At 42.7% G+C, this 20,253-nt stretch overlaps 1 protein-coding gene across 11 annotated transcripts in view; it reads right to left on the reverse strand.

Annotated features, from left to right (window-relative positions):
* LOC137655760 (myotubularin-related protein 3) overlaps positions 1–20,253 on the reverse strand; it is a 201,373-nt gene that overhangs the window by 129,616 nt on the left and 51,504 nt on the right. For 6 of the 11 annotated variants that reach the window (XR_011046861.1, XM_068389938.1, XM_068389866.1 and 3 more), the window contains exon 2: positions 8,443–8,513. Coding sequence is in view for 10 of the 11 variants with exons in the window: in XM_068389866.1 (XP_068245967.1) it covers positions 8,443–8,513 (71 nt within the window). In the remaining variant the exon portion in view is untranslated. Of the gene's footprint in view, positions 1–8,442; positions 8,514–13,356; positions 13,602–13,659; positions 13,822–14,155; positions 14,181–14,555; positions 14,787–20,253 lie in introns of those variants that run through there. The other 5 variants (XM_068389914.1, XM_068389929.1, XM_068389922.1 and 2 more) reach the window with 5 other exon arrangements.

A 20,253-nucleotide genomic window follows, 5' to 3' on the forward strand; every position in this document is an offset into this window, starting at 1 on the left:
CCTGCACACGGGTGGAGCCGCTGACTTACTAGGTCGGGGTAACAACAAGTGTGCCAACAGCTGCACCCGGCGAGCGGGTGGAGCCGAAGAGACACTACAGGGCAACGGGAGCAGCTCCAGCAGCCACCAAGGCAGGCACTGGAGCGGCAACCGACCTGCTGGATTCTCGACGATGTCGTACCTCTTCTTCGGCGATAACCTCCTACGGTAGTCCCTCCTCGAGGAGCTCGCCCTCTTCCTGGGCAGGCTGTCTCGTGGGCTCGATCTCCTCCTCCTCCTAGATCGCTTCCTCTTCCTCCTAGTCTCTCAAACACTGTAGCTATTCAATGAATATGAGTCGTAGGAGAAATCGTCATCGGAATACGAGGAGGCTGAATCATCCGACTCTACCACGAGTCTCCTGGGGGTCCTGGATATGGAACTCGGGGTCACGGGCTCCATGAAGTCCAGCAGGAGCGAGGCCGATGGCGCTGGGGGTGAACGGATGATGGGGCGATCGTCGAACCAACCTTTGATATCCTCCTCCAACCTCAAGGGCGTCCCAGGGGCCCTCCAAACAATGGAGTCAGGGTCCAAGGAGCACGTGGGCCGCCTACCTTTGTACTGACCATCTCCGGAAGCCGATGCACCTGAAAAGCACTTTTCGGGCGTGGGGATGGGCGCCGATTCGGGTCCCCCCCACACCGAATCTACACTTACGACGGGTCCTGCGGGCACCAGGCCTTCTTCTGTAGCACACAATCCCGCCACATTAACAGACCCCTTGAACACAGAAGCCCCCACATCAGACTCATAGGGAACGGCAATGGGCCGCTTCCCCGAACCAGACTTACCTCATCCCCTACTCTGGGTAGGGGAAGGTGAAGGAGAACCCCTCTCAGACTGGACCGAGGGGGACGTCAACGGTGAAGAAAGACCTGACTTCTTCGGCGACCTCTTAGAAGCCTTCTTTTTCTTAGCGTAGAATCCATTGGAGCTCCGGCCAAGACTCGCACTCAGGGCACTTGGAATCTGGGGAACATCTCTTCCCCCGACACGAGGAGCACAAGGTGTGCGGGTCGACCTCGGGCGACGAGAGCCATGCCCCACAAGACTTACCAGCTTGGGGCCCGGGAGAGCGACGCTGAGGATCCATGGTAAAAGCGAACACAAACGACACAAGCACACAAGGGAAAGGTAAGGAACACAACGGGAACACATGGGAACAAAAGAAAGTAACACACGGGAACACGTGGGACAAGGAAGGAGAACACAAAGGAATACGTGGGAACACAAGGTGAACGGCCGGGATAAGAGAGAGAGAGAGCAGCGAGATGTAGTCACCGCCGCGACCAGACGTTTACTGGCTAACAAGCACGACCCCACGTGTGACCCGGGTTGCACCTGGGTGAGTATACTTCCGCCCCGGAGTGCCCCTGAGAGGTAGTGGAGGGGAAACTATGCAAAATTCTTGGTCAGTGATTAAGGAGATTCCCAGACTCTCCTAAAAAAGTAGTTCGAGGTAAGTACTCAGTGTTGGAACAAACTTATTTTAATGTTACTCTTCTTAAAATATTTCATTTTTCCTTGTTTCCTTTCCTTATTTGGCTATTTTTCCCCGTTGGAGCCCTTGAGGTTATAGCATCATGCTTTTCCAACTAGAGTTGTAGCTTAGCAAGTGATGATAATGATAACGATAATGATAACGATAATAATAATAATAATCTAGGCGCAGGAGTTTCGGAGGAACGTGTCTGAGCTGGTTCGCGTGATGTTCTAAATGGTTTGGGCAAGCGTGCTTCACGCAGGATTACTTGTCGTTCTCGCAGATCCGGGAGAAAACTCGTCATCATAATGTGCCGACAGACTATCACGCATTGAATGGAAGTCACATAATGGTTGACAATCACACGGGGGTTGTCTGGACGCGTAGCGAAGATCTGGCGAGGAGTGAAGAGTCGGCAAGCTCTCACGAGCTGCAGGAAGATCCCAGTCTCGATGATGAGTTTCCTGGTACCGTGAGGTGTAGGAGATGACAACTCCTAAGGTCAGGTGTAGGAGCAAGTCACGAGACGAGCTCGCCACTGGAAAGGATCCTCCGCAGGAGTGTCACGCTCCAGAAAGCTGAATAACGGCAGAGGAGAAGCAGGGCGATGCCTTGAAGAAACATGAAGCGGAGAATACTCGGGAGAAACTCACTCACGAATAGGAATAGTAACCCCCCAAGAGGAGCAGGAACATGCCTCGGACCTTGCTTCCCCTCCGCAGGCTGAGCAAACTCAGGAGGAGGAGAAATGCAGTCTTTGGTGGCAGAAGCTGTGGCAGGCACTGGCGGAGAACATAGGCCCGGCTTTACATTCTACCAACCGTGTTTCACACAATTGTACATAATTCCTTTTGTATATATTATGCTTGTATCTTCGCTCTTCCCTCGCACTAAAACGAACATGAAAATTCATGTTTGGTTTTTCCTCTGTAATATTGTCTGTCTTGTGAACTTGTTATGTCCTGTTGCCTTGAGGTTTTGTATATAAGGAGAGTGTTCCACAATAATATAACTCAGTCGTTTCCAATCTGCCTTTGAGTTCACACCCTTACTCGGCGCCGTCACATTGGTGACCCCGGAAGTCGACTCGCTCCCACTGCCTTCCACCCCCACCTCCCTCGCCCCTCCATCGTTGGTACTATGACGGAGACGGACTCTACAGTTTCTACTACAGCAGTTAGCGATGCGGCCGCCCCATTGAAACTTTCACCGTTCGCCAGGGGAGAAGCGTTTGCTTGGTTTCAACGCGCTGAAGTCCACTTTCGTATCAGGGGCGTGACTCGCTCAACCACCAAAGCGGATTATGTTCTCGCGGCGATACCCGAGGACACCTTCCCAGAAATATCCGACTGGCTTTGTGAACAAGGAGACACCCCAATAGCATATGACGCCCTCAAAACATACCTTCTGCAGCAGTACTCGCCGTCGCCAGCCGCCCGTATAGCAAAGCTTTTTCAGCTCTCGCAACAACCGTTGGGGGACCAAAGGGCTTCGCTTGCCCTCAGAGAAATGACCAGTATCACTCGCCTTCAACCTGCCGCAGACGGCTCTCCTCGTGAGGTGAACCAACTCTGTGCCCTTTGGATACGCCGTTTACCTGAACCTGTACGCGCTGCCATACCCGATGTCGATAGTTTACCAATAAAGGACTTGATGACCAAAGCCGACGCCCTTATGGACAGCCACTTCAAGACCTCCATCAACGCCTCCACCCCTGACGACGAGGATGCCTATCCAACGTCAACCGAAGCTGACATGAATGCCGTAGGACATACACGCCTACCCCGTGACGTGCCGAAGCGGCGACAAAGCCGCCCACCACCCACCAATCGCTCGCGCCCCAACGAACGACTTCTACAGCAACTTACTACCTCCCATCCGCCGCAGTTTTGCAACTACCACTTCAGATTCGGGGCAACCGCGAAGAAATGTGCCAAAGATTGTCAGTGGCCAAAAAACGTGTAAGTAGGCCATCGCTTGTGGCGGTGGCCTCCCATGTTTCTAATCTTTTCTTTTTACAGGATGCAGGAACGGGCGTGCGATTTTTGGTAGACACGGGTGCTTGTCGTTCTCTTTTGCCAAGGAAACTCTTCAAGGCACAACGTAGTCTGTCTACATCTGCCGACGTTCGCTTGGTAGCTGCCAACGGATCTGCGATACCCACCTACGGTTACGAGAACCTCACATTATCGGTCGGAAACGGTAAATTCAATTGGAAGTTTCTCGTTGCTGACGTCACAATGCCAATCCTCGGTGCGGATTTCCTCTCTCATTTCCACCTTCTGGTCGATGTCGCCCACCGACGATTGGTCAACGCAGACTCGTACTTGTCGACACCTCTTCAACCCGCCCCCTCTAACCTCGCTCTCCACATCAGCGCACCCACGGATGCCAACGCCCACCTCCTCACGTCGTACCCGGAAGTTTTCCGTCCAGAACTTCGCCAAACGCCCACGGTTCCTGCCAAGCACGGTATTTATCACCATATCAAGACGACGGGACCCCCCGTCTAAGCAAAATTCAGACGTCTGGCACCGGAACGATTGGCAGCCGCCAGAGACGTGTTCGCCGAAATGGAGAAAATGGGCCTTTGCCAAAAAGCCTCCAGCCCATGGTCGTCACCCTTACACATCGTTCTGAAGAAAGATTGCAACCTCCGTCCGTGCGGGGATTACAGGCGCCTGAACATGCAAACAGAACCGGATCACTACCCCCTCCCAAACATTGCCGATGTAACCTCCTACCTGCACAAAGCGAAGGTTTTCTCTACGCTCGACCTCCTGAAGGGGTATTATCAGGTGCCTATGAACCCAGAAGACATCCCCAAGACCGCCATCACCACTCCGTTTGGCACATACACCTTCAATTACTCCTGTTTTGGCCTTCGTAATGCTGGGGCAACGTTTCAACGTCTCATGGATGGCATCTTAGGGGACCTCCCTTTCTGTGTATGTTATGTGGACGACATACTTGTGTTCTCCTCCTCAAAAGAGGAACACCTCCGTCACCTGCGCATCGTGCTCGACCGCCTGCAACAAAACGGCCTTGTAGTCCGGTACGACAAGTGTACCTTTGGCGCCAACGAAGTGTCGTTCTTAGGGCACCGTATCACTCCTGAAGGAGTCCATCCCCTCCCTGAGAAGGTAGCAGCCGTTCAGAATTTCCCCGCGCCCTCGACCGTCAAAGCTCTGCAGGAATTCTTGGGCATGATCAACTATTATCACCGTTTTCTGCCAGCCATTGCCGCCACTCTGGCTCCCCTCTACGCCTCCCTCAAGGGCAAGCCAAAGGACCTGAAGTGGGGTCCCCTTCAAGAAGCAGCCTTCTGCAATGCAAAGAAGGCCCTATCAACTGCTGCGGCTCTCACTTTTCCTATCCCACACGCCCCTCTCCTCCTCTCCACCGATGCCAGCGACGTCGCTATTGGTGCAGTACTCGAGCAGGTGGTCAAAGGCTCGCCCCGCCCATTGGCCTTCTTCAGCAGAAAACTGTCCAAGGCAGAATCAGGTTATTCTACCTTCGATCGAGAATTGCTGGCGGTGCACTTGGCTGTCAGTCACTTTCGCCATTTCTTAGAAGGTACGCCCTTCGTCATTCGCAGAGACCACATGCCTCTGGTGCACGCCTTCACTCGACAGTCTGACGCCTGGTCCGCCCGTCAACGCCGACATCTCTCCGCCGTGGCTGAATACAATTGCACCCTCCAATACGTCCCTGGGAAAATGAATCCCGTTGCCGATGCCCTGTCAAGAAACACGTTGGCTGCCGTTCAACTGGGATTGGATTACAACGCCCTGGCTGAAGCCCAACGACAGGATCCAGAGTATCAAGCTTGTAGGACATCCTGCACGTCCCTCCGTTGGGAAGATTTTCCCCTCAAAGACTCCAACACCACCCTCCTCTGTGACGTCAGTACTGGTAGACCGCGACCTTGGATTCCTGCTCCCATGCGCCGACAGGTGTTTGATTTCATCCACGGCCTTTCACATCCCTCGTGCCGTTCTACTGCACAGCTGCTGAAGGCAAAGTTCATTTGGCACGGCATTTCTAAGGATGCTAAGGATTGGGTCCGAGCCTGTACTTCTTGCCAAACTTCCAAAGTACATCGACACACGGATTCAGGAGTGGGCACCTTTCCTCAACCTCAGCGTCGTTTTGCACGCATTCACGTCGACGTTGTTGGCCCCCTACCCACATCACAAGGACATCGTTACCTGTTTACCGTCATCAACCGCTCCACTCGTTGGCCTGAAGCCATTCCCATGGAAACTGCAACGTCCGCCTCATGTACATCTGCCTTACTCTCTGGATGGATTTCAAGATTCGGTATCCCTGAGCATATTACTTCTGACAGGGGAACCACTTTCACCTCTCAATTGTGGACGTCATTAGCGAATCTCCTGGGCATCACCCTACATCAGACAACGGCCTACAACCCCGCTGCCAATGGAATGGTTGAATGTTTTCATTGCACCCTCAAAGCAGCTTTGATGTCCCGCTGCAAGGATTGCAACTGGTTTACTCAGCTTCCCTGGGTTCTCCTTGGACTAAGGACCACTCCTAAAGATGCCCTCGACGTCTCGGCAGCCGAAATGGTGTATGGCGACCCGTTGGTCGTCCCTGCCGAATTTTTTCCTTCTACAACCTCCTCCGACGATCTCCAGCGCATACGTCACGTCGTGGGAAAATTTACTCCGTGCCGCCAGACTTACAAGCCCCCAGCGAAGCATCACATACCAACGGACTTGCACTCTGCAACGCACGTCTTCCTGCGCAACGACACCAGCAAGCCACCACTAACGCCCCCTTACACGGGCCCTTTCCTTGTGATCCGACGCAGTCCGAAAGCATTCCTCCTAAACATTCGAGGCAAAGAAGACTGGGTCTCCATTGATCGTCTAAAACCTGCTTATCTTCTGCCAGATGACCCGCCTACAGTTCGCCTCTCTAGATCAGGGCGCCCTATTTAACATGTACAGTATGTCATTTTTAGGGGGGGAGCCATGTACCAACCGTGTTTCACACAATTGTACATAATTCCTTTTGTATATATTATGTATCTTCGCTCTTCCCTCGCACTAAAACGAACATGAAAATTCATGTCTGGTTTTTCCTCTGTAATATTGTCTGTCTTGTGAACTTGTTATGTCCTGTTGCCTTGAGGTTTTGTATATAAGGAGAGTGTTCCACAATAATATAACTCAGTCGTTTCCAATCTGCCTTTGAGTTCACACCCTTACTCGGCACCGTCACAACATCGTTGGCAGTAGAAGCAGGGAGATCATTCCGCGTAGAACCTACGGCACTCCTTGGTGTTCGTTTCTTCTCAGCTCCCAGCTGCAGTAGCTTAACAAGGCGATCCTTTGATGGGAACCAGCAACACCAAGCAAAAGGCAAATCTGCTCTTTCCCAGAGGGAAAGGGCAGCACCGCTTCGCTAGGGGAAGCCACAGCATCCTTTGAACTATGGGGTTGCCGTGGTTTTGAGTGGTCAACACTCCCCTTCCACTGGTCCCCGAAGGAAACAGAGAGAGCAGGAGCTTCGGGAAGAGATCGGGGGTTAAAAATGTCTGAGGTTTCTTCGAGGAAAACCCTGAAGGAAAAGAGTTCCTCTTAGACTTCTTTTTATGCCGTCGTCCAAACCTCTCCCACTGGAAAGACCACCACTCTATGCATTCTCGCAGGTGCCATCCTGCAAACATGGTCGTACTCTGCAAGCTGGACATAACGAGTGAGAATCTGTCTCAACCAAGGACATGAAGGTGCCGCAAGAGTGCCCCTCAGGTCCTGGACACGCACGAATGACGGCCAAATACGAAAAACAGTCATACCTGAAAAGAGAAAGCAAAAACACTCATTAGTCAAACAGAAGTCAGAATTGGGAGGCAGAGAAAAAACAACATTGCTCTCGGCCGAGCCTAAAGAAAAAGTGGCGAGACAACACAGGTGTGTGTGAGTGGGGTAGCCAGCTAACCATCTAGCAGCTGAAAGTCTTATGACTAGTCTTCCAGCTTTGCACTTCTTTTTATGCTGCCGTCCAAACCTCTCCCACTGGGAAGACGACCACTCCATACATTTTCGCAGGTGCCATCCTACAAACATGGTCGTACTCTGCATGCTGGACACAATGAGTGAGAGTCGGTCTCAACCAAGGACATGAAGGTGCCGCAATAGTGCCCCTCAGGTCCTGGACACATACGCATGACAGCCAAATAAGAAAAACAGTCACACATGAAAAGAAAGTGAAAACACATTAGTCAAGCAGAAGTCAGAATTGGGAGGCGGAGAAAAGCAACATTGCTCTCGGCCGAGCCAAAAGAAAAAGTGGCGAGATAACACAGGTGTGTGTGAGCAGGGTAGCCGGCTAACCCCCTAGCAGCTGAAAGTCTTATGACTAGTCTTCCAACTTTGCCGAAAGTATATCCTTATTAAGAGCAAAAGGGTTTGTATTTAGTGTCGGAACAAACCTTTCTTCTTCTTGCAACAATTATCTAAAAAGAAAAACAAAAGACTAAAACAGCCAATTGAAGGTGCCAAGAGTACAACTGTATTCTCTGGCAGCTGAAAACAAAGTGGCTGCTCAGCTGGCAGGGGGCAGAGCTTCCCTAACTACCAGCTATTAACTGCCTACTGTAAACCTCGTTATAAATTCCAACAGCCGATTTTCCAGCTTCTCTAAAATGATACACTTATCAAAGGACGAAGGTTTGTATTCGTGTAGGAACTAAAAGATCGCCAAAAAAACCTCTTTGGCTAAAATACAAATATTTTGAAAGTGGACCAACATAAATGCATACCAGACAGTTGCATACAGGAAGAGCCACATAATAATCATAACAGAAATTAACTCAATAAATACAAGAAAATTAGCTTCAACAAAGTTTTTTAAAGATTTAAACAATTTCTCACACATCCTACCTGGTATGTTGAGGTGTCTCCTGTTCCACCCCCACTATCTTCGCCATCCATTCCGTACGCCGTTGCTAGCTCTGAAAAACAAGCGGTACACCTTCATCACTACTGAAGAAAAATATTTTACAATGAAATATTTAATATAAGCAACAAAATCTCCTTAAGCTTAAATAGCATATCATATGTTTGTGACTTATTCTGTGCTGTAACAAAGCTTCTCAAGATATACAGTAAAGTAAAGTAAACCCCTCTAAGTAATACAGTAGCTAGGAGTGAGGATACGGTAAAAGTGTGGATGGGGATATATAACTTCAGATAGGCTATGCATAGAACCCAAAGATATTTGCATTTTCCTCATTCATCAGGTCCCAATAAAGCTAGGCTACTCTTACAAAATTCCTCCAATCTCAATAATATTTGCAGGAATGATTTGTTTATTGTTTATTTCAGTTGTAAAACACCAAACAGGATAAGCTACTACAGTAGTTTAGTGTAAAAATGTTCAAATTAAAGACTGTATGTACTGTAAACGTGTATTGCTAAGTAGGATAGCCTAGGCGGCTACCGTTGAACCTCATGGGCCAGGTTAGATTAAATTCACCTGGTGTGATTCAAGGGATAGTTCCAAACCTCAACAGATATTTATCTTAACCTCTTAAAAGTTAAGTATCATGTCAGTGAAGGCTTCATTCTGCTAATCATCTTAAAAGTATTCCATAAAACCTTTGTTTCTATTCACTAATGAAACCTAGACTATAAGTCTTAAAAGCTCAAACTGATAAAGCTTTCATTCAAACAACCACCAGTAATCCAGTTAAAATACACAGTAGGTATGGTAAATTATACAACAACATAGAATAAAAACGTCAATGTTTGGTAAACACAAAAACTTCTTTACATCCTTGACTTCTTAATACATCACCTTCAAATTAGTAAAGCATTCCTACATTACAAACCAAGAGTAAATTAATGAAAGACCTGTGACAACAAGAGCTTTCTATTACGTATATTTTGGAGTACAACTTCCAAGAGACTGCCCCAATCTAATAACTAGGCCTATTATAAATTGTACACATTTCTAAACCAGATCTAGACAGAATTATTAACCCTTACATATATTCTCAAATCCCTAAGCATACAATTACATCATCTTGCATAAGCTAACAGTATTATAATGTCTGGGGCACCTCTATGGATTCATGTAACAGGCCTCTACATGTGGCACTTTGCTTCATGTAATTTTGAATAGTATATACTGTATACCACCAGCATAAAAATTATTGGCAAGGTTGTATATCAAAAAGCTAAAAAAAATAACCGGAAATCCATAATCTACACACTGATGACATCCTACCAGAGTTCTAAAAGCACTTCAACTACGCAAATGCTATTCCATTTTTGACGAATATCTTTACCTGTGACACTTTTCAAGTGTAGTTTAGCCTGTTTTAGACATACCATGCTGCAAATCTGAACAGAAATCCTCACTGACTAATAAACCTCAACATTTGTAAAATCAAGATGGTCAACAGTCCTTCTTCCCAAACCATAAACAAAAGTAACAAAGAAATTGCTGGAGAGGCTAGAAATATTATTAGAGAAATACATTTGGTTTTAGGCAGATTTTCTAACTGCATCAAACTTTGAGCTTCCATACATTCATTTCACTTTGCCTATGCCACACTACCTTTGTCTCACAGCAATGCCAGTAGCTTCAACTACAGCATACTGTATTTTCTCTTTGCTCCCCCGAAATAAAATCATGGCATCACCACCAGGGCTTCATCTTTCAAACCTATTCCTAAGAACCAGAATAACAAGAGGACCGCAGAACAAAAGACAGAGGTGCTGCATAAATGCAGGAAGGTGCCTTTTGCTGCCATTGTTCAAAATCATGTCACTGGCACAATATTTGACCATCACAGGCTTCCAGGAAATGGTGGAGATCGAGATCTTGGAGTTGCTAGAAGGGAATATTACTGAACTGACCTAGAAGAACCTTGCAGAGTTAATAAGTCAGCAAGTAAGGAAGGTTCTGGCTCTATAAGGACCTGACACATTGTTACCCTCTGCCTGCTCTTACATCAGAATGCATTCCAGTACTTTTCATGACTAACTGTCCAACTAGACCTGATTAGACAGTACATGTCCAAATCAGCACAGTCAATGTAACCAACTCAGCCCATCACCGGTGCCAAGTCGGCCCATTTGTGATAACCAACTCTGCCTATTGCCAGTGCCAACTCAGCCCATTTTTGACAGGTCGTATCAGATAGAGTCATCCAGTATAGCTTTTGCAACATCACTGAATTTGTTCGTCAATATTGCTTCCTTTTCTTCCACATATTGTACACTGAATAAGTTCTTAGTACCTTTCTGTATCTTTACTTTCTAAAATAGCCTACTGCAGAACACACACACAGCAATATTACGCAATGATAGGTGTAAAGGTTTTATTAGTCCTTTTAGTGGTGGTTCTTCAACTGAGGATCCTACGCCAATGGAAAAGTCTCCTTCAAGGGACACAGTAACATGAAAAGATTGAATTATCTTCAAAAAGAAGAAATCCGAAACTTATTGACAGCACCGGCTACTCTAACACACTAAAAAGAAAAACTAACGCGAGTATTCATTGGCGGTGTGTGGTTAGAAACCAAAAAATCTCATGCAAGGCAACAATAAAAGTGGATAATACTTTTATTAGAGGGCATGCTAAACACAGCCATCCACCCGAGACCAGCTGTACTAGAAAAAGTAAGATGTATACACTTGTAAAGCAAAAGGGAACGGAAGACGTCTTTCGCCCTACTTCTGATATTGTTGATGCGGTACTTCGAGGGCAAATAAACCCTACCATTCCTGTTTCATGTCAATCGTCTCCATTAAATCTTGCTAGGCAGGAAAATCATAAACAGAAGGAAAATCGACCACAAGAACCGAAAGACCTTGATTTCGAAATTAGCGATGCCCACATTCCTGAACACTTTTTGCAACGAGGCATTACTGTCGGAGAACGACAGCATTTGATATTTGCCACAAATGATCAACTTAAGTTACTATCTAAACCGAAGCAGTGGTATGTCAATGCTACTTTCAAAATAATACGCAAACCATTTACACAACTGTTCAGCATCCATAGGACGAATATAATAATGAAGAAAGATCGGCCAGACAATTACTGAAGGCAGTTTCACATCATATTGCCATCTATGTTTCTTAATATACACATTATTATTTTTAGAAGCTTTTAGCAATGTGTTATACTTTTTATCACTGTTATTTATAAGGATTACTCTTTCCATTTTCAAACTGTGTTCTACTTCAACTCAGAGATTTATTTACAGGGTTACTTGGAAAGAGATGAACGAGACCTTTCTCAAGTCTGATCTCGAAAGAGAAAATAAAACACAGTTAAAGAAAATAACATACATTGTAATAAAAAATAGCTTTAACAAAGTAAATTTGGATGTGAGCCGAGTTGGTAGTCACAATGAGACGACTTGGTAGTCACAATGAGACGACTTGGTAGTCACAATGAGATGACTTGGTGATGGGACGAGTTGGACTACATCCAATTTGACAAGGGTCAAGAGATGGGGGTAAAGTGTATCTCCCCTTGTCAGGTAAGGACTCTGTGTACTAAGTTAGGTTAGAACACACTTCTATAATCATAAGGTAGCATCGAATGAATTTATTATAATACTGTATGTATAGAGAAATATTGAAAATTACACAATAGAATAAATATCTTTAAATACACTATTGTAAAACATAACTCATAGTCAGTGGCTACAAATACCCTAGATACCTATTTTCATTAAAAATTTATTTTTTAATCTCCATCTCTTCGCCATAAAATACCTGTCAGGTGGTGCTCCTATTATGACCGATTTCAGATTTTTTTTACTATAATTACTATACTATTTTCAATCTATATTTAGATATATTTGTTTCCTTGGGCAATTTAGCTTCATATCTTCAAATGCTAGCCTCACCTCTGATACTGACAAATTGAAAAATTTCTATTTTGAATCCAGTGAAAATATCTTTATAAACTTTCAAACAAGTGGCCATGATACTGTTGTATATACAAGGGTTTAGAACAGTTATGAAGACTTCTAATTATAGGAAAAATACGGTTTTCCAAGTTAACATAACCTAACTAAATACGTCAAACTGCAAAGGAATGCCAGTCGGCACGTGAACACAGGGTTATGACTAGTTTTAGGGGAAGCTACTGGCCTGAAGATCTACATGGATATTGGTCTCAGATTAGGTTAAGTGGGGAACATTAGAATGGGTCCTAACCTTGAGTTTAATTACATTTCAAAATACAGCTTTTCAATTGTAACTTTTAAAACATTTTTGGGTGTATGCATGATGATGGACATGACCCATGACCCCTATTTTCAACCCTAACACTAAGAATACGGGAGTCCAAGGGGTCACAGGGGGGGCGTTATCACGGCCGTTAAGTAAGTACACGGCTTGTAGGTCATGTTGGGAGAGGAGATTTAGGTTAGACGGTGTTCTATGCCCATGTTCCCCTCCATCCTTATACAAATGCTCAAATATTTTCATCCAAATCGTTCCAATTTTCTTAAAATACAGCATTAAGGGTAATGTGTTAAACAGTACGTGAATTTTCCCTTTAGTTTTAGCTTTTCGCCATATTTGCTGTATTTCTATACATTTCGTTATGGTGCGATTATGGCATAGTTGTTGTTTTAGGCTAATAAATTACAAAAGATTCAGCCTTGTCGATTCTAAAACCCAGGTTTCCCACTAGGATCACCACACACCTATTATGAATACCTAGTAAGGGTTTGCTCCAAACCTAGGGGTAAAAAACCGATAAATAAGAACTAGCTGAAGTAAATAAATTAAGTTTTCTACAATACAGTCTCATCATGTTATTACCTTATCGGTATATACAAATGGCAGGCAGCTATGATCGGCCATTTCTAACATCACGCTTTATCGCGCAATACAAACTATCTCTAAAAAGATTGAGAACGCGGACAATTATGTCACCATCAAGTACACTATGATCTCTTTAATTGCACAAGTTGAATATTGACCAGGAATGAGCACAAAATTTTCAGTGAGATCAAAGCAACGTTTACATTTCTAGAAGGAAGTCGTGGGCGGCTAACTTCAACACCATTTGACAACACAACAACAGCAAAGATAATCTCCTTATAACGTTAAAATAATTCTCACCTTAAAGGTCTTTTGTCACCCCTAAGTGTATGGCCACGCTAGGGTGTACTAGCAGATAGCCCTTAAACAGTTATTACCATAAATGCTATGTTTTCACTTCAACATCGAAACTGTGTCACACAATATGGCGACAATAACAACACAAGATAAGGTTCCAATATTTTCGGAAAAGAACATCATATCTATTATTCAATTGAGAATTATTTCTCTTTATCATAGAAATATCTGAAACAATTAAATTTTTAATCCCTTTTTATCAATATTGTGTCATTTACTACAAAATAGTCAGCAGAGTTAATTTTTCGAAGACTTTATTTACAGTACTATAAGTCCTCAAGGGCATATGACGTCACAGAACAGCTGACTTTTGATTATCGCTTCATGTAAATAATAATTAATAGACCATTGGAGTTAATTAAACAATGAAAGACATTATTTAGCATTTCATTTTGGATAATTTGCCAATAAAATATAGGTGCAAAACGTAATGTTTTACATAGAACAACAAGCAATTTCTCTTCCAACACTCCCGCCACAACACATTCGAGAGAGCATCGAGTACTCCCAACTTTCATGATGCCATATCACAGTCAACTAATTGTAATAAACTACGCGGCAATATGTAGTGCTTCCAAGTGTTTAAGAAGAATAAATGTAAAACTTAAAGAGTTTCTAAATGATAAATACTACTTAACACTGGCCCTAAGTTGAAAAAAATTTATTTTGTAAAAATGGTAGTTGGTGAATTAAAAGCGATATAAACATCCAGCGACCTTGGGAAAGGGTGACTAAGATAGGCCCACATTACCCGAGATTCAGACCCCTAAAAGGATCAGCAAGTCTAATCTCAAGATGGGAATGGGAACTGATCGACAGGCGATAGTCTAATGCCACACCTACGTTTTGCCGGCCTACACTAGAGCCACGTGGGTTTGTACTAGTCCTCCTCGACGAGATGTGAGAGAGCTCGATTGATTTTTAAAGTTTTTGGTATAGTCCTTTTCACATTGTTGCCACATACATAAACTTTTATACAATCCACTTCCTTATTTCAGAAAATGCCAAGTAAACGACCATAAAACATGGTTTTGTGCATGAAGTTACGAGAAAGCGGTGGTCTGCAGGTGAACAAGCTGCTGATTAGCGAATTTGCTTGCTATGGATATCGGGCGCGTCAGCAGTCACAGCAGACGGGTATTTTGTCGCATGTTGCAGAGGTGGGTGTGTCCATTCGGCGTGGGCGTGTCTCGCATGTGTAGGTTGGGTGGGGGAGATCTTTCACATATGAGGGTCTTGCTTTCCTTATCGATTTCTCAGTACTCACGATCTTTTTGTTGACTTCTGGTGAGGAAAATTTAGCTACTTTTGATTACACTACTGCGACTGATAGTCCCGACGTATCTTCAATTGTGTTGCAATCGGAGTTTCAACCAAATTTCCAATTTGCAAGGCTAAAAACTTATCGATATAATGTTGATAAGTTTTTATCGTCAGGTTTCATTGACTGCACATTATTTCAAACAAGGCTATATGATGTAGGCCTACTCCTTCCAGAATAATACGGACGGTCAGTCGTCATCTTCCTTCAACCAGTAATTTTTATTATTATAAGAACACAGATTCTAAAGACTCGCCAGACAGGAAAATCTAGTAAAATTGGAAACAACACTGCAATCGAGATACCTGGAAACATGATCCCAGTGATAGACTAAACCATGAGCGGATGAGAGCGAGAGGTCTGGGACACCGAGGCACGTGCAAAAAAATGAGCCAAAGCAAGATGAGTTAAGACTAGGTGCGCTTTTCTCCAGACCTGGAAAGTCTCTCTCTCTCTCTCTCTCTCTCTCTCTCTCTCTCTCTCTCTCTCTCTCTCTCTCTCTCTCTCTCTCTCTCTCTCCTGTCAGTGAAGGGGGCAATGGCCATCAAGGTCACAAATGAATTTGTTTCCATTGGTGGGAAAAGATGTCTAGACTGAAAACATTGGATGTCCTCTTTATTCCTTTACCCTGTTCTTTATAGGGTTAAACACGATTTTGGTCGATGTATATATATATATATATATATATATATATATATATATATATATATATATATATATATATATATATATATATATATATATATATATATATATATATTCTATTTCTTTTCCTCGCTATATAGGTTATTTTCCTTGTATCTACAGCATCTTGCTTTTCCAACAAGGGCTGTAGCATAGCTAGGAATAACAACAATCTGAAGTAAATATGGCTACGACAAAAATTCTTATGTCAAATGCTTGAAATTTTCGACTACTTCATAAGCCTATAATTCACACTTATTAACTAGGCGGCAGTAAAAGGGTAACCATTTTGAGGCTGGACGAACTTTTAATGAACAAAAGAATATCCTTTGGTATATAACTTGTGTATACAAGCTTTGAATATATAGGGATAAGCTTTACGCTAAAAAAAAAAAATACCCATTGTAACAGTTTAAAGACCTCCGAGAACAAATGCCAGTATCTGAAAAATTCAGTGAACTCATTGAGATGATTATCAAAAATGAATTAGTTATTTGAGGGAACTTCAATCTTCAGATGGATGACGCATTAAATCCTAATGCTTTAGCATTTAGTGGGTTATTGGAATCATATCAATTGGTGAATAATGTCGACTGTGTAACTACTTTAACTAAGTATACGTTAGACCTAGTTTTGAGTGATGGAATGAATAGATTGCATTGTAACTGACATAAATGTAGAAGAGAAATGCACGACCTGCGAGTCCATTGACAGTGGTGATTTAACAGTAAATGAGCAATACGTGATATGAAATGTTGAATACTCTGAACGAACAAGATGAAATGACAGTGTAGGGCCTGTAGAGAGTAGGGTTCCCCTCCTGTATAGGACGGGGAAACAGCTGTCAAAGTAAGTAAAAATATGTTGCAGAAACAGACATGTGAATTTGTAAAGAACACATGAAACGCCAGCTGTTAGAGACTGCGGCCCCAGTGGTATGCCCAAGATCTTTCTTTAGACTTTGGGTATACCGAGCCATAGGTGTGACGAGAGGAATGAGGTGGCAGGTGTCCCCTTAAATAAATAATTTCATACATGTTAGAAAATTTAACTAATTTTAGTGGAGGATATGAAAATATTAAGTAAACTTTTTCAGAATTTGTTTGACGTAGCCTATATCTTGTCCTAGTAAGAATAGTTTGATAGAAGTTTAGCCTTAAAAAACCAAGGTATAAATTGAGTAAATTAATTTTGCTTCTTACTATAAATATAGTTCCTAAACTGACTAGATAAGTTCAAATTCTTAAGATTATGATAATTCAAGATGAACCTTTCTCCTGTAACATAAAAAAACAGCGCAGTCAAAATCAAAATATGGAAATAGAGAAAAATTCGTACCATGCAAAAATCAGGCCTATTCTTAAATATTTGGATTTGGAACTTGTAAAACAATAGAGATATTTAGAGCTACGCTTATGACAATGTCGGTAAATTTATTTTGAAACAGTTCCAACAACTGCATAGCACTTATAACAAAAGTACACACACGCTTAAGTAGTCACTGGGTTTGTTTACAAACGTGGCCAAGTGAGATGAGAAGTTGAAAACCCTCCCCCTTCCCCACTCTGACCCTTTTCATTGACAATGTTTCTCTAACTACGATTATTGTAATTCTTCGTTATTGTTAATAGAAACATTTATATTGTGAAACATACTCGGATTATACTCAATTGCGCAAAGTACAGATTTGTATCCTTTTATAGCTTATTCTTTACTGCTCCGCTTTTTATCCGTAACGAACTACTTTCCCTATTCTACTCATGATACTCTGGTTTCATCTTAGCTCATACTAATGATCATAATGTACTTTAATTACAACAATGCATTGTGCCAGAGCAGCAAAGCGTAAAGACCGTGTCATTTGGACTCCATTGTGTGTTTGTCATCGAGTTGAAGTGTCTCGGTTTTCTTCAGTGTAATGAAAAGGGATTACAACAATCAAAACATTTTGAAGGTAACTATTAAAAAAATTCACTAGAGAGGGAGCAAATCTACCGAGGCTTGGATGAAAGACCGAAGAGACATCTGTGACCAGTCATTTGTTCATTTATTTTGGAAAATGTTGCAGCCTCGTTTGCTAATTAATTTGTCGTAATCTCTTCACAGAATTAAACTTTTAACTTTGTCCGTATTCACTTGTATAATGACAATACTATTTCTGAATCCAAGAAATAATGTCTGACTGACCTTAGATCATATCCAGTTTACGAGGTCCAAGTGACTAGTGTTCTCCTAATTAAGTGCCCTGATGGTAAGGATCATCGTCTATTTTGGGTCACCTACGTGATTGATACAGAATGGACTTTATAGAAGTCAGCTCTTAGCATGAAAAGGCTCATTATATCACCAGATAGACAAAATACTGCAACGGGTATTCAACCGTTATTTTTCCATCACTAAATCAGGGCAAGCTAGGTAATTGCCTGGTTCAGATCTTGTTAATAAAAACACAATTAAAAATAAAAAGTTGCGCTGAAACTATGCAAATAGAATGGGAGGAGAAAATTAATCTTTTTACCTAATCTCTGGGTCCAATAAGAACGAAGACGCAAGGTCTAGCAATTTAGAATAACTAAACTAAAGATACTGACGCTAATTTAAAAATGTTAATTACTCAATTTACTCACCATTCTTCTTTAAAAACCCTCGCCTCCACTTGCCAAAGACAAATTTGATGTAATATCCAAGTGAATACATGATTTCTTGTATAGGACCGGGAAAAAAAAAACAACCCTTAAAGTAAAATCCCGACCTTCCAATGAAGCCAGACTAGGATTAAGAAACGGAAAGCGTCAGCATTGGCCACTCACGAAACATCCGATCGCCTGATTCAGAGATTAAGATTTGCCAGCATCCCCAAATTGTTTTCTCCCCAAAAAGTCCACTCTCCTTCCAAGGAGGCTCCTTCAAGGAGTTAAGTTTCCTTTAATGAGTGCATCTTCCAGTCTTGTATTAATTTGATAATTGTTGTTTTTTAGCAGTTTAATGGATAAGCTTCTGTCCTCCCTTGTCATGGTGGATTATTTCAATCATGTCTTCGTTCCTTGAATATTTTGGTAATCTTTTTTATGTATGGTGTGTTGATATTTTTAAATACCTTTTGTCGTAGATTGGGCAATGACTAGTGACATCACCACCCATTTAACTTCCTTGCTCTCCTTAGGACTGAGGGTTGAAATTTGAAAAGCCTTGGTATTATTGTTTCAAATATCGCATGGTTTGAACTTTGAAGGTTCCAACTCTCAATGACTTCAAACATCTTTCGGTTGGCATGCTTCAACCCCTGTCCCTTTTTCATGGTTCCAAACAGTTTCTAGACCTATTTCCGATTAATGAAAGTGAGGGGCTGGGGGCTATGACTTTTAGTCGGAGACAAGGTCCGGGCAATCTGGAATGAACGAACGAGTTATGAAACTCCTGATGTTCAATTATGAGCTCAGTTGATTATGTTTGTATGTTTAACATAGCAGATCGACAAGTATTCGCTATGAAGACTTTACGAAAATTAAATTTGGAGAAATTATTTTACTGAAATTAAGCTTGCCAATAACCGTTTGTCCCCTTATCACAATGATAGACAAAGTGTTTTCGCTGTGTAAGTATGAGTCCACCCAAAGGGATTTGATATCTGTTCTACCGCTGAATGTCTTTTATACCGAAAGTCGTGTTGTCCCCAGTATTATAGGCAATGTTTTACCAGCCAGTCTTGGGCGTTGAAAACATATACGAGAAGTTTGCTTCTATGCTGAAAAACAATCAACACTTTTTGTCTGTATACGCACTTGCCTTTTATAAGCAAACAAATTTTCCTTCTATCTTTACTTTTACAGATGTACAAAGCTTAAACTCAGAAACACCTGGTGATGCCTTTGAAGGTATTATACCGTTGACGTCATCAAAACGACAGATCAAGAAATCTCGTGTGTGTATATTTTCATGTAATTGCTTTCACGAATTCCAATGAGATCTTACCTTAAATATATTCTTCTTTTGAAGTTAAATAATGAAAAATATGGTTGTGTGAAAATATTTTTACGTTTGTTACCTAAGAAAATACTCTTGATAAATTAATAAAATCGACGGAGAGGCATACAATTTGATTCTATTTCAATCTTATGACTCAGTTCCAAGATAACACCTGTGAAGAGGTTAACGTTCTTTATCAATGATAAGCATCCGAACACTTAGACCCCACAAGAGCGATCTGCTTTATTTACAAACAAACCTTGCTAAATTGATGAGAGAGAGAGAGAGAGAGAGAGAGAGAGAGAGAGAGAGAGAGAGAGAGAGAGAGAGAGAGAGAGAGAGAGAGAGAGAGAGAGAGAGAGTTATTTCTGAACCTAAGAAATAATGTCACTACCACGCAGGAATTCGCCTCGACAAAGAACAAGTAACTCGACAAAGAAACAAAGACAAAGGGCAGACCTTGTTTTTCTGGAGGTACGTGTCTATCGCATCGACTTTGTGATACTGAAAATACTTGCACCCTCCTTGTTGCCATAACAGAGGCACCAGCTGATGCTTGATCTCCG

The sequence above is a fragment of the Palaemon carinicauda genome, chromosome 1 (assembly GCF_036898095.1).
Source record: "Palaemon carinicauda isolate YSFRI2023 chromosome 1, ASM3689809v2, whole genome shotgun sequence".
Taxonomy (NCBI): domain Eukaryota; kingdom Metazoa; phylum Arthropoda; class Malacostraca; order Decapoda; family Palaemonidae; genus Palaemon; species Palaemon carinicauda.